At 40.1% G+C, this 15,029-nt stretch overlaps 1 protein-coding gene across 1 annotated transcript; it reads right to left on the reverse strand.

Moving 5' to 3' along the window:
* Positions 1–844: 844 nt before the first annotated feature.
* On the reverse strand, positions 845–14,211 carry LOC148861743 (Bax inhibitor-1 family protein). Its single transcript, XM_088984129.1, has 4 exons — positions 13,803–14,211; positions 1,898–2,011; positions 1,424–1,581; positions 845–1,296 (listed from the first exon to the last, which is right to left on the reverse strand). The coding sequence occupies exons 1-4, from the start codon at positions 14,047–14,049 to the stop codon at positions 1,087–1,089; spliced, it is 729 nt and encodes a 242-aa protein (XP_088840255.1). The 5' UTR covers positions 14,050–14,211; the 3' UTR covers positions 845–1,086.
* Positions 14,212–15,029: the final 818 nt, after the last annotated feature.

The raw sequence follows: 15,029 nt of genomic DNA on the forward strand, positions 1-15,029 counted from the left end.
TTTTCTTATATCAATGGACCGGATATTGGTTTAATCTAACCAAATCCAGTATAAATTTATTATGGACAGACCAGGTCCAGTCCAATCTAATAAATATTTCGGACCAATATTATTAGTCCAATCCACTATCATTTTGGTCCGTCCAATCTGTCCTAATTGATTTTACGGGTCCATTGACACCCTTACCTATTTGTACCTGCTTTTTAATGCATGTTCCCCTTCGTGATCGCGCCTGCCTCTATTTTGGTCTGGTTCTACCAAGTTTACAAAAACCTTTCTTTCCTTTTTGTTCTCTAATCAATCCCACACGGACTAAGAAAGTAGAATAGAACTCAAATAAACCTTATCAAGTTCATTGAGTGTTTTTTCTTCCTTTCTCACACAGGCTAATTGGTTCATATTGAGCTTTCCGCTGTTGGGGTGTTCCCCTCCGTCCTCCCCACCTTCTCGCATCTAGGCCTGCATAATGTCATGGTTCATTTGTTCCAAGTCGTGACTCGAGGGTGCGTTGGAAAGCTGTTTCATCTTTGCAACTAGAGGGGCATTATTGGTTTCAAGGATAGTAACGGCATTTGCCATCCTTTCCCTTCTACAGGGTTAAAAGCATCACTGTTCTTAGGCTACACTGGTTGCTACTCAGTTTATTTTTACTTTGTGCTTGTAATTTATGCTATAATCAGATTGCATATCAGTTACTTTGATTGCTTGCACTCTTGATTTGCCATGACTCCAACACTGGTTAACTTAACTACTTGGAGACCCAAGGGACCGAGGGTGAAGTAAACTAGAAAAGATTTTACAGATGAAGTTTCAAATAAACAATTGCAAACAAAAGGGGGGCAAATGAGCAAATGGCAAACTCTTATCCGCAATAAACTTTTTGTATACAGTACACATCAGAGCCCAAGTAAGTTTAAAATAATAGAATATGAACAAAAAGGTAAAGGTAAAACAATGAAGATGGGAGCCGAGCCAAGCCAATTTCAGATTAACATTGATAATTGTTGAAGGTGTGGTGGTATCTTACCCTACGTAGTTCCGGCAGAGAGCCCAACTTCAATGAAGCACACAATAGAGCCTGCCTTTTCAGTCAGACTGCATGCCCCTCAGCACACGCAATATCGAAAGGAACAGGTTGAGGATGTCCAGATACAGAACGGCAGAGGCCCAAACGTACTCATCATATGAATATCGCTTTATCAGGTTGTCTGTATCATAAACAAGATAACCTGAGAAAATCATAGCACCGATCGCACCATAGATGGCAACCGACGTTGGCCCAAGTGGGAAAAACATCTGTTCAATTGTAAGGAATTTTTTGTGACAAGTCAGATCAGATGGCTACCATGAACAACACAACTTATTTATCAAATATAGAATTACATTTACACACATGGAATGGGAGAGAGGATAGATGTTTGACCTGGATAAACCCAGTTAGGACGAGTACAAGGAGGCTGGCAAATAAAATAGGCCCGAGAAAGCTGAAATCCTTGCCCTTCTTGGAAGCCCAGAAAGTGTAGCCAGTTAGTGCACAAACTACAGCTGATGTCAAAATTAGCGCTTCAAGTACGATTCTCCCTGCACATGCCAAAAGTGGAATGGTTATCTCCCAAATTTATAACGTGGTTTTTTTCTTTTTCGGTCCAGCATGAGAAGAAGAGAGGAATATAGTAAAATTTGGCTGTCCGTGTTTGATAGCCTGAGCTGTCCACAGGGCTCTCTCTGCATGACACCTTAGTCCACAGACTCCCTGTGATGGTAAAAGATGCTGAACGCATAGCTGTGTAGGGTAATGTGTCATGAGAAGAGAGCCTATGGGGAGAGACCAGGCTGTCAAACATGGACAGCCAAAGTATTCTTGGGGTCAGGGGAGGGGGGCATTGCTGAAACCAACCTTCAGTATTTGCACATACAACCCCAACGGTGATGCTAAGAGATGCAGTGAAAAGTCCAAGGAATACGAGGTTCAATGGATGCTTCTGCTGATATACATACAAGGGCCACATAACTGCAAGAGTTCAGAGGTTTGTCAGTACCAATTAACTGCCATCATAACTTGAGAAAAATGAGGATGATTTTGATCAGAATTTACAAGTTCTTGAATTTCTGGCTTCAAACATTTTTTACAAGTTCTGGCTTCAACATGCATGCTTTCCTAATTCCTATAGTTGTTCAACATTGATATTATGTTAATAATTCATACAAAAATCAGATAAAATTTCACAAAAGAAGCATGTCTACCTTTCTTATTTTTAATTTTTATTTATCTTTGGGATAAAAGTGGATCGATATGATCCAAGGGAGCATTAAAGCAGAACTTGTAAGAGGTTCTACAGGAGATTCCAGTTCATGTAAACACATCACATAGTATCCCATGTCAGCCTGTGTAAGCATCACTCTGTTTTAAACACACTTCCGAAAAGGCAAACATGTTTTTTTTTTATTAATGTGCCATTTTCTAGAAATATGGAAAACAAAATTGTTTATATTGGTGAACATTCCCTTAGAGAGAACACCCTGTGATGGTTACTCAAACTAAGCGCTACCTGATCACAACCAGCTTATGAGAATAGGGAAGTAAATCCTCAAAAGAATAAGTGCGCTATTACAGAATCTGTGGGGTCAGTTCACATTCTTCAAAGAATAAATGCAAATCACAGACAGAGTAACGAATTGTTGTTACAGAAAAATTGATGGCCTTGAATTTTCGATTGATCATCGATGACACAATAATGATTAGGAATCAACATAACGACATTTAATCTATTTAGCTGCATGAAATATTTCTACCAAACAATTTCAGTTTGGTTCTCCCCAGGGAACTTGAACTTTCCAGGCTGAAGACAAAAGGACAGATATTGTTGAATTGGGGCCGTCAATTCATATTTGGCAAAGAGATTATGGCAGAGAGGAAGGAGGCCATAAAATATTCTTGTAATGTCAACTTGCAGCTTATGCAATGATCTCAAAGTCTCTACCATCTCCCATGATGTTTTGCGCCATGATATGCTTATTTATCTTGGCAATCCAATGTTATCATGTTCAAGTAGGCAAAATATCCTAGGGCTGCAACAGTGTCCACCTGTCAAAATTTGAATTCAAATTCAATCCATTCATAATATGGATCCAGCCCTATCCAATCTGGGCTTTTTTGCTTCATGGGGCTACACAATTTATTTTATCAAGAATTCAAACCAATTTTACTAATAGATACAACACAAATTTTAGGGATAATAGCATATAAGGGCAACTTTAGAGGTTTAATATCGATAAAAGTAATATTTAAAAAAAAAATCAAAAATAGGTGAACTTTTTAAAAATAATATCAATAAAGGGCAAAAAAACTGTTCAGTATCTTCTTCTTGCCATTTGTTCACCAGCTCCGCCGCCACCCACCACCGCTGTCCGCTGCCGCTCATCTCCGCCTCCACCCCCGGCAACGTTGCTGGAGGTGGCCAGAGGCAGAGGTGGCGGCGGCAGCGCTGGTGGTCATTTCTCTGCCCAATGCCTCCGCCTCCGGCAACGTTGCCGGAGGTGGGTGGAGACAGGTGGCGGCGGCGGCGGCACTGGGCAGAGGAATGACCACCAGTGCCGCCACTGCCACCTCTGGCAACGTTGCCGGAGGCGGAGGCGGCAGAGGGCAGCAGCGGACGGCACTGGCGGTGGCGGAGGGCGGTAGCGGATGGTAGTGCTGGTGAACAAATGGCAAGAAGAAGATGATGAACAATGTTTTTGCCCTTTATTGATATTGATTTTAAAAAGTTAACCTATTTTTGAATTTTTTTTTAAATATTACTTTTATTGATATTAACCCCCAAAAGTTGCCCTTATATGCTATTACCCCTAAATTTTAAGTAAACATATTTAAATTGAATCAAATTGGATCCATCTTTGATCCAATTATAAATAGATTGAATTAGGGTCACCCTTAACTGGATCAAACTCAAATAAACAGATACCATCAGCAGCCCTAACAAAAAGAGTCATAGGTTTAACTGTTAAAGTTCCATTCGAGTTACTTTAAATTCATTTGGATTATAACATACAATATCAAAGCCATTTCTAGTTCACTTTATTAATAATATGTAATATTTTGATCATTTTAGTTTAATCTATAAATGCTGCTCAATATCATTTGCAATCGGATTCATATAAATCAGACAGGATTCAATTTGAATCCAAATATTAATTAATCAAATTTGGGTCTAGGTATTTCCAATTTCAATCAGATATCTCTAAAACTATCCAACCAAGGATGCCCCCTTTCTCCTCCCCCTCTTCTCCTTAGTCACTGACATTCTTTTCTTGATCATTTTAGTTTAATCTATAAATGCTGCTCAATATCATTTGCAATCGGATTTATATAAATCAGACAGGATTCAATTTGAATCCAAATATTAATTAATCAAATTTGGGTCTAGGTATTACCAATTTCAATCAGATATCTCTAAAACTATCCAACCAAGGATGCCCCCTTTCTCTTCCCCCTCTTCTCCTTAGTCGCTGACATTCTTTTCTTGATGTCTTCGTTCAGAAAGAAATTGTATTGGGGTTAGTTAAAGGTTTTTGTGTGGACAAGGAGAATATTCACTTAACACATGTTCAATATGCTAATGACACTATCTTCTCTCTTGAAGACAAGTTGGAATTCCGCCTTAATTTCAAGATAGTACTGAAATGTTTTGAAGCTGTAACAGGGCTACAAACTAATTTAGGGAAGACCAGAAGAGTAGCATTATTGGAATTAATGTTCCCCATCAGAGGTTAGTTGGTTTGAAGCTGTAACAGGGCTACAAACTAATTTAGGGAAGACCAGAAGAGTAGCATTATTGGAATTAATGTTCCCCATCAGAGGTTAGTTGGCTACAGTAATGGGGTGGGATATAAGCTAGAGAGTTGACTTGTAAAGTATCATAGTTTACCGTTGGGAGGTAATCCTAACAATGTTGGTTTTTGGGGCTCTAATCTTAGAAAAATGCGACAACCAGTTGGAAGCTTGGAGAAAGAACTATATATTCAAAGGGGGTAGACTTCCCTTAATCAAAGCTTCCTTGACCAATATTCCAAGTGGGTCGGGCCTCAATTGCATCTCTGAGAGGAATACAACTCTTTTAGGTAACTGGTTTCAGAGATACTAGAAGGAACCTTAATTCACAGCAAATACGGAAGGAACAGAATTGGCAGGGGCATGTTCCATTAATCAGAAGGATCTCATCAGCCAATCCCTGGAAAGGTATCATCCAAACTCCCCCCTTTTTTCAACCTAACCTTAGAATCTTAGATTTAGTCTAGGAGATGGCAATCTTATCGAATTCTGGATTGTTTTTTGGTGGGGCCCTTCACCCTTTAGTGGGTCCTTCACTAGCCTTTTTAACTTGATTTGTGCTAAACAAACCTTGGTTTCTTCTACTCTCGTTAACAGAACACAGGGTCTTTCCTTTAACTTTAACTTTTGTAGAGGCCTCCTTCATCATGAGTTGGTTGGGATGTCGTCTATTCTCTCCTTGTTGTCTAATGTCCCCTACCTACTCTTGATAAAATAATCTGGTCTCTAACCCATAACAGATCCTTCTCTATCAAATCCTTCTTCCTTAGCCTGGTCTTTGAGTCCTTTACCTCCTCTTTCCCGGTTAGAAGGATATGGTTTTCCATGGTTCCTCGAAGGATTTCCTTCTTCCTTTGGGAGGCAACATGGGGTTAGTTGAATACTTGTGATACCTCGCAAAAGAAAAGGCTTGGACAGTGGTGCCTCTCCCCCCATGTTTATGTTATGTGTCTTGAGAAACTTCCACTAAAGAATCATTAAGAAATAAAATGATATTTCTACTCATCTCTTGGATGTTGACTAACAAGGCATTTTCAGGTTTCGGCTATGGGGACTTAAACAGAAATCTGTTAGAGATTTTTCATTCGTCTCCTAGGTCCTCAGCCTTCCATTTCCCCAAGAACAGAAACTGCATTTATTTTGAGGTTCGATGGAAGCTTATAAAGGGCCCATGGCCTTCCTTTGGCGACTGAAATTGGGAGAGTCATTTACAACTTTGATGGCAACATTGCTTGGGTTTTTAATAGCCCTACTGAGGTTCAGTCTTTGTTGGTGGGCCTTAGTCAGTTAAAAGACTTTTTTCCTTCTAAAAGACCTTTAGGAGGACATTTGGGTTGGAGATCTCCCTCTAAAAGGCCTTAGTCAGTTAAATTTGCCAGCACTGTCTTGGGATTTTGGTTTCCGTAGAGGGTTAAGGGATGAGGAAATTGAATGTTTGTCTAATCTTCTGTCTCCTTGATAAGGTTCGGATGGATCCCTCGAAACCTGATAAAAGAATTTGAGCCATTCACCCCAATGGATCTTTTTCTTGCGGCTCCTTTTTCAAGTTCCTCTACCAAACTTCCTCTCAACAAAGTTTCTTCCCTTCCAAAGAAGTCTGGTTTAGGCCAATCCCCCCCAAGGTTATGGCTTTGTGTTGGGAAGTGTGGCATGGTAAAATAAACACGATGGATAACCTACAAAAGAAAAGACTCGTCCTTTGTATTTCACCAAACTAGTGCATTCTTTGCAGATCTCATGGTGAGGATTGTAATCATCTATTTTTATCTTGTAGTGCAACTGTAGAGCTTTGGCCTTGACTTCTATCTTTGTTTGGGTATAGTTGGGATATGCCAGCAAAAGTAAGCACAATCTTTAACCCTTCTTTTTTCTCTTGGCCCCATAAAAGAGGAAGGAAAATGTGGAGATGCACGCGAGCAGCATTGTTATGGAGAGTATGGGAAGAAAGGAATGCCAGGATCTTCCAAGAAAAAGGGAGGAGCAGTCAAGCCTTAAAGGACTGCATTATGTCCAGGTCAATACATTGGTTAAAGACTCTACAATTATTTAACCACTTCTCTTTTACTGATTGTTGGAAGGATTGGAAATTGGTAGCAAGTTATTCCTCCTACAAGGTGAAAGTTGAACCACTGTGGTCAAAGTAGCAAAAAAGAGAAGAGGAAGAGATGTTGGAATGTCGAACAGTACTAGCCAGTCGACCATGCTATTATTTATATTTGAATATAGTACAAGATACAAGAAAGTACCGGAATGCCCCTAATTAGTGATGGGACACCCAATTAACTTAAAACATTAAACAGGCTTAGGCCCATTAACACAGGCCTAGTTACAGGATAACTTAAACTTAAGTATGGGCTAATAAGAACTCTTATCAGTCGAACACTCATACAAAGAGACATCATTCTAACATTCTAACACTCCCCCTCAGGTTAAGCATGAATATCAATCATGTTTAGCTTGCCAAGTATGTCCCTGAACTCTGTTGTTGCCAGTCCTTTAGTCAATACATCTGCAATTTGCATCTCTGATGCAGTATAAGGCACACAGAGTTCTCTTGAGACAATTCTCTCTCTGACAAAGTGTCGATCAATTTCAATATGTTTTGTCCTGTCAGGCTGCACGGGGTTGTTGGCAATGTTAATAGCAGCTTTATTATCACAATATAGCCTAAGAGGACTCTCAGCCTTAATACCAAGCGCATTAAGAAGTGTTCTGAGCCATAACAGTTCAGCAACCTCGTGTGCCATAGCTCAGTATTCTGCCTCTACACTTGATCTAGCCACAATATTCTGCTTCTTACTGCACTATGTGACCAGGTTTCCTCCCAAGAATGTACAGTAACCTGAGGTTGATTTTTTGTCTCCAACAAACCCAGCCCAATCAGCATCAGTGTAGGTTTCAATTTCAAATCTGCTATTTTTCCTGAATAGAATTCCTTTCCCTGGGCAAGGAATAAGTATATCAGTTGAGGGATCTCTGGTGAGTGCATGAACTGACTAACAACATGCACTGCATAGGCAATGTCTGCCCGAGTAAGGGATAAGTATATCAGTTTTCCTACCAATTTTTTGTACATCTCTTTATCACAGTATTCATCACCCATTGATTCTTGTAGTCCATGGTTTGGTTCTATTGGAGTGTCTGCTGGCCTGCACCCCATCATGCATGTTTCCTCTAGGAGGTCTAGCACATATTTCCGCCGACATATGTAGATTCCTTCTCTTGATCTAGCAACTTCAATTCCAATAAAATATCTCAGATTTCCCAGGTCTTTGATCTCAAATTCTGAAGCTAAGAACTCATTCAGCCTCTTCATCTCTTCCACATCATTTTCAGTAATCACCATATCATCCACATAAACAATGAGAGTCGTAAGTTTGTCATCCTGTCTCCTTGTAAACAACGTATGATCTGCACTGCTCTGAGTGTACCCCACTTTCTTCATGGCCATACAAAGTCTCTCAAACCATGTACGGGGAGACTGCTTCAAACCATATAGTGCTTTCCTTAGTTTACACACCTTTCCAACATCATAGCCAGGAGAAGGTTCCATGAATACCTCCTCATGAAGATCACCATTTAGGAAGACATTCTTCACATCCAGCTGATGGAGATCCTAAGAGAAATTTGCTGCCAGTGACAGTAGAACCCTGATTGTGTTGAGCTTTGCTACTAGAGCAAAAGTTTCCTTGTAGTCAATTCCTTCATTTTGTGTAAATCCCTTTGCCACAAATCTGGCCTTGTACCTCTTGATTAACCCATCTTCCCTGTGCTTTATTGTGAATACCCACTTGCACCCAACAGTGCCTTTCCCCTCTGGCAGATCCACCAATTCACACGTTCTTACTTTCATTAGGGCTTTCATCTCTTCATTCATGGCTTCTTTCCACCTTGGATCATATGCCACCTCAGAGTACCTAGAAGGGACACATACAAAGGAAAGAGCAGACACAAAGGAGTGATAGGCAAGAGATAAATGTGAGTAAGAAACATAATCAGTTATGGAATGTCGGGTGGTACAAGAACGAACAGGCTTACGAAGAGCAATAGGAAGATCCAAATCCGAAGTGAGAGTCAAAATTACCTTGGATTGCATAGACAGATTGATCAGAGTTCAACTGGTTGCAATCATGAGATTGAGGGCCCTTCTTCCTTCTGCTGTAAGTATCTCTTTCACTTGCCTACTAGAACCTTCAGGAGCATCTGTTGTATCAGGAGAAGTAACAGGCATAGTGGGAGCCTCATTAGGTTGACCCGGAATGTCACAGATAGGAGTAGTGGAAGGTGATGAAAGGGGAACAAAAAAGAAGGGAGAATGAGAATCCTCTTCCAACCCACAAGTCTCCCCCTTAAGAGGATTCTGAGAAGATTGGAAATAGGGTTGAGACTCAAAAAAGACTACATCTCTGATGACATTTTTTCTTGGAGACGGGATCATAACACTTATACCCCTTTTGTGTAGGAGAGTACCCCAAAAATATTCCCTTTGTAGCCTTGGGATCCAGCTTGGTTTTCTTTGGATCCTTCACATGTATGAAGCATGTATAGCCAAAAACCCGTGAAGGAAGAGGAAATTCTGGAAGAGTGGGACACAAAACAAAGAAAGGAGTCTTCATACCCAATACCTTAGATGGCATCCGATTTATCAGGTATGATGCAGTGAGTATAGCTTGAGACCAATATTGCTTGGGCACTTTGTGCTGGAAAAGTAGGGCTCGAGTTGTCTACAATAGATGCCTGTTCTTGCACTCAGCAACCCGATTTTGCTGAGGGGTGTAAGCACATGATGATTAGTGTAACATGCCTGCATCTTCCATGAATTAGTCAGGGATCTTTCAAAGTACTCAGCTGCATTGTCCGACCAAAATTGCTTAATCTTCTTCTCAATTTGTGTTTCGATCATCTTGCAAAAAATCATGGTTACCCGTGGAACTTCATCACGTCCTTTTAACAGATAAATCCAAGTGCACCGAGAATAATGGTCAATAAAACTGATAAAGTAACGAAAGCCACCAATGGAAACAATGGGTGAAGGTCCCCAAACATCAGAATGAACCAGATCAAAAAGAGCTCGAATTTCATTACTAGAAATTGGATACATTGTTCTACATTGTTTTGACATTTCACACACATCACAAATTAAACTTTGACTTGGAATTCCCTTACATAATTCTGGAAACAACATTGCTAAAGAAGAAAAAGACACATGACCTAGCCTAGCATGCCACTGGTGCAACCTAGCTAATGACTCCACACTTTCCGGACTAGTAGTCACAGAAGCTTGTAGGGATGAGCTGATGTCTGCATCAAAATAGTAGAGGTCCCCATACTCATGACCACTCCCAATCGTTCTCCTCGCCAATCTGTCCTAGAAAACACAATGAGAGGGAAAAAAAGTTATACTGTAGTTCAAATTTTTTGTAAGCTTTGAAACAGACAACAGATTTGAGGTAAGACTAGGAACATGTAGGACTAGTTTGAGTGAGAGATCCTTGCTTAGGTCAACCACCCCCTTTCCAGAGATGGTGGAGAGAGACCCATCAGCCGCAATCATCTTATACTGGTCAGACAACAAATGATATGAAGAGAATAAGGAGGACATATGTGTCATATGGTCAGTGGCTCCGGAATCAATCATCCAAGAGGTAGAATTAATGGAACTAGTCGCTCTAAATGCAGAGGTTGTACCTGATTTAGCAAACGAGGTGGAAGCTAAAGGATTGTTCTTCAGACGGGCTAATGCCCGGTTGAGAACCTACCTCACTAGCTGTGAAGCCCCAAGTACTTGGTCCAGAGGAGTCGACGACCTGCCCTGTGGAGGAAGAGGACACTGTCGGAGTACTCTGTGAGTTGTCACCACTGTTGTTGGTGGCAAGATTCCCACTTGCTGTGTGACCCTTATGTTGCCTTTTGTCCTTTCATATGAGGATACAAGACCCAACATTTCTCCTTTGTATGTTTCTCACCACCATAATGGGTACACTTGAGGGACTTCTTGTCTGAATATCTATTTCCCTTAGTGGAGACTAGGGCTGAATGTTCTCCAGATAGTCCAGTTGACTGTGTCTGGGAGTCAACTTGCATCTCCCTTCTCCTGACTTCTTCATTCCTCACCAAGTAATAGACATGGTGAAGCTCTGGTAATTCATCTCTCCCTAGAATTTGTGACCTTATACCCTCATATACTGGGTCTAGGCCATCCAGAAACTTGAAGGCTCTGCTCTCTTCAATTTGCTTATCATGTCTCTCCTTGTCCCCGGCATTTTCCCCATCTAATATCAAGTGATGGTCAAGTTCTTCCCAAAGACCTTCCAGAGTTGCAAAGTATGTTGCAACTGTCATATCGCCTTGCCTTAGGGCCGCAATGTCTTGATTCAATCTGTAGATTCTAGCATTGTTTTTCTTCTGTCCATAGGTCTTAGACACCTTTTCCCAAATCTTGGTTGTTGTAGGAAAGTGACGAACAATCCTGGCAACTCAAGTAGTCATAGAAGCAAGCAGCCAAGACATAATTGTGGCATTCTCCTTGCGCCACACAGCATAATCTGCACTGCCAACATCAGGTTCCTTCTTGCTTCCATCAAGGTAGCCTGTGAGGTCACGGGAAGTAATAAACAGCATTGCAGAAACGGACCACTCCCTAAAGTTGTATTCGTCCAGTAATACACTTGTGATCTGCAGGCTATGCAGATTAGGGTTTTCCAGATTTGAAGACCTTGCCGCAGGTCTATTATCCCTAGAAGAAACATCTCCGAATATTGAAGACATCTTGACTACAGCCTCTGTGTGGATGGCACTAATTTAAGACTAGCTGAAGTAGTTCTAAGAGTTCTGAACCAGTTCTGATGCAGGTTCTGATTAGCCAAGTAATCTCAGCAGGCCCTGATAGCTCGCAACATAGTTTCAGACTTGCCGAAACTGTCACAGTTCTGAAGCAGTTCAGTTAAAGCAGCAAAAGGTGTTTTGGGCTGGTAACCGACCTGTGCTATGCAGACTCCACTTGAATTTCGAGTACTGCAACTGTAAAGGGAGTTCCCCTCCTTACGGACAACACTAGGACTGCTGAAATCAGTCCTCAACTAGGTCTGTCCTATACAGACCTCTTCTTAGCAGCCAAATAGCTGCTAACTACTAGAAACTAGTTGGACTCCAGCTTCAGGGTCTTACCTCCCTTGCGCCCTACAACCAAGGGAAACCCTAGGTCGAACCTTGTGTTGTTCTCCTAAAACTCTAGGGTTTCACAGCAGCAACCCAGATAAAAAAAAAAAGAACGACAGCAAAAAAGAGGAGATGGCGTAGGCTATAACCAGGAAGGTGCTCAATGCTCTGATACCATGAAAGTTGAACCAGTGTAGTCGAAGTAGCAAAAAAGGGGAGAAGAAGAAGAAATGCTGGAATGTCGAACAATACTAGCCAGTCGACCATGCTATTATTTATATTTGAATATAGTACAAGATACAAGAAAGTACTGGAATGCCCCTTATTAGTGATGGGACACCCAGTTAACTTAAAACATTAAATAGGCTTAGGCCCATTAACACAGGCCCAGTTACAGGATAACTTAAACTTAAGTATGGGCTAATAAGAACTCTTATCAGCCGAACACTCATACAAAGAGACATCATTCTAACATTCTAACACAAGGTAAGGGTATTGACTAGTTGGGTCCCCCTCCTCTTGGATCTTTGAAGCTGAATTTTGATGGGAGTAGCCAGGGTAACCCGGGTCCCTCTGGGATGGGAGGTGTACTAAGGAATGAGGTTGGAGAGGTTGTCTTACTCTACTCTGGCCCTTTAGGTGTTGGGAACTCTATCCATGCAGAACTGTTTGCTGCAATACAAGGAATACTTCTTGCAAAAGAAGTGGGTGTGGAGCAGCTTCTAATTGATGGGGATTCTAAGACAGTGGTGGAATGGTTAAATAATCCAGAGGATGTCACTTGGGGCTACAAAAATGAGTTAAAGAAATTCAAATGGCTGACAAGAAATGTCTATAACAGTACGGTGGGTTGGGAGATCAGCTAATGCATTTGCAGATGTCTTGGCTAAACAAGGGATAAATAGGGAAACATTGTTCTGGGCACAACTGTAACTCTTGTTTTAACATCAACATTCATGTAATTTCTGTTATAGTTCTTGTATTTGCTGTTAGGAGAGGTGACACCTCGCGCCTCTAAAGGGATGTTCTTGTAACCAATCATTAATTTAATGGAAGATGAATTTATTTATCAAAAAATAAACCACTGACTCACTGCAGTTTGATTCTCTGTTAGTTGAGGGTAACCATAGAATCACTAGTGGATGGGCTAATAAGAGAAGTGCGTGTCCTTGTAGGCTTGCTCATTTCTTGCAAGAAATTTTTTACATCTCAGATCTGATCCATTGCAGCTTTAGAGGATTTCCTGAAGTTTAAATGTTCTGGCAGATGCTTTAGAAAAAAAAAATGCAGTGGGAAGGGATACATTGTATAGTGCAAATTTTTATCCTATGTCTTGAATGCTTTTTTTAATGAAAGTTACCTTTTTTTTCCAAAAAGAACTATGGGAAAAATAAACGATAACACCATAAGCACCTAAAACCCATAAAAAAAAAGTTGGTTAAATCCCCAACAAATAAATTTAATTTCATTTATCTACGTATGTACTCCAACTAATAACAACTACAACATCCAACAGCGCAGGCGACAAATCTAAATTCAAGCATAATAAAACCTTGCAGCCTAAAAAATAAATTACTTAACAAATTAACAAGGAGATATCAGAAACCCTATAAAGTTGTTCGCTAAAGCAGGAGAAACTAAACTCTGGCCACATCGACAATTAAGAAATCAACATACACATGTAATCCACCGATGGAAGCAAAATACATCACGAAAACCCACGAATCGAAGAATAGAATCTTGAAAACGAGTATGCGTAGAAGGAAAGATAGAGAGAGAGAGAGAGAAAGAAATACATAGCGGATCGGAGACATACGTATCAAGGGCAAGAACGTGAGGAAGAGCAAGAGAACAGAGCTGCCTCTGAGAAGTTCATTGATGGGAGAGTACAAGACGGTTGCAGAAGAGACGATCGTGGTGAGGACGACCTGAGCCGAGAGGATCCCGTACACCTTACGAATAAAACCCCATCGGAGCTCGTTCTCCCCATAACTCTGACCTGGGTAAAGCGTCCCAGATTCTAAGTCTAAGTCTCCCTTGCTCAGGCTCGTGAACCCGTACATCTCTCTCCTCCCTTTCCCAGATCCCTCGACGTCGACGGCTCCACCAGCAAATCGAACCGACGAAAAAGTATGGAGGTGAGGAAGAGTCTCGGAGATATTTATGTAGTAGAGAGAGAAGTGAGTTTACGAAATTTTCCCTGAACAAATGGACAAGTCAATGGTATTTTGTGCGATTTACTTTTTAAGGGCAAATATGTGTTTACGCGGAAATTGTTAAAGCTCCGTTTGGAAGGAATATAAATACAAATATTTTGTATTATTTAGTATGTATTTTTACTATAAATTTTTGTATTCCTTCGAATATGAGCTTAGAGCTCAGTTTGAAGGAGTATAAATACATATTTGTATTTCTACTTCTTTCAAATTGAACCTAAAGAAAAATAAGTTAAGGGTAAATTAACAAATGCCTGAATTTTCATTTACATAAAGATCCCCTAAACATTAATTGACCAAAAATACCTCTATTTTCTCCAAACAAAACCATCTAAAATAATAAGAATCATCTCACTAGCATAGAAAATAAAGTTTTTTAAATTCTCGATTCATTTCGCTCACATGAATATTGTCTCTCTTCATCTTAAAATATAAAAATTATCCACTCCTTTCTCCAATGATTCAAGAAAAAACAAACGAAACTATAAATTTATATGATTATATCTATTATAAAGAAACCTCTACCATTTCATTTGAATATTGAATCATATGAGTGTTCACAGGTCGGATTGGGTCTGTTTGAGTCATTTTCTTCAACTGACCCGACTTGGTCGATTTATTTATTGACTAAACCGAAACCAACCGATCTTGAAGCAAAACCGACCCAAACATGAAGGGTCGGTTTATCGGTTTAGTCAATTTTTATATATTTTAAACTAAAATATCTATTTATATTTAAGTTTACTTCTTTTTTATTTTTATTCAAAATTAAATTATATATTAAAATTGATTTTTTTTACAAAATTGTTTTAATTTGTCAATATATA

Source organism: Nelumbo lutea, chromosome 4, assembly GCF_056320005.1.
Source record: "Nelumbo lutea isolate HS-2025 chromosome 4, American lotus-T2T, whole genome shotgun sequence".
Classification (NCBI taxonomy): Eukaryota; Viridiplantae; Streptophyta; class Magnoliopsida; order Proteales; family Nelumbonaceae; genus Nelumbo; species Nelumbo lutea.

Excerpts from the sequence above, each read along its gene's own strand:
- LOC148861743 (XM_088984129.1), bottom strand. The coding sequence starts at position 14,049 with ATGTACGGGTTCACGAGCCTGAGCAAGGGAGACTTAGACTTAGAATCT. Across the intron at positions 1,582-1,897 it reads TGTATGTGCAAATACTGAAG|GGAGAATCGTACTTGAAGCG; the intron begins GTTGGTTTCAGC and ends TGGCATGTGCAG. Across the intron at positions 1,297-1,423 it reads TCCTAACTGGGTTTATCCAG|ATGTTTTTCCCACTTGGGCC; the intron begins GTCAAACATCTA and ends ACAATTGAACAG.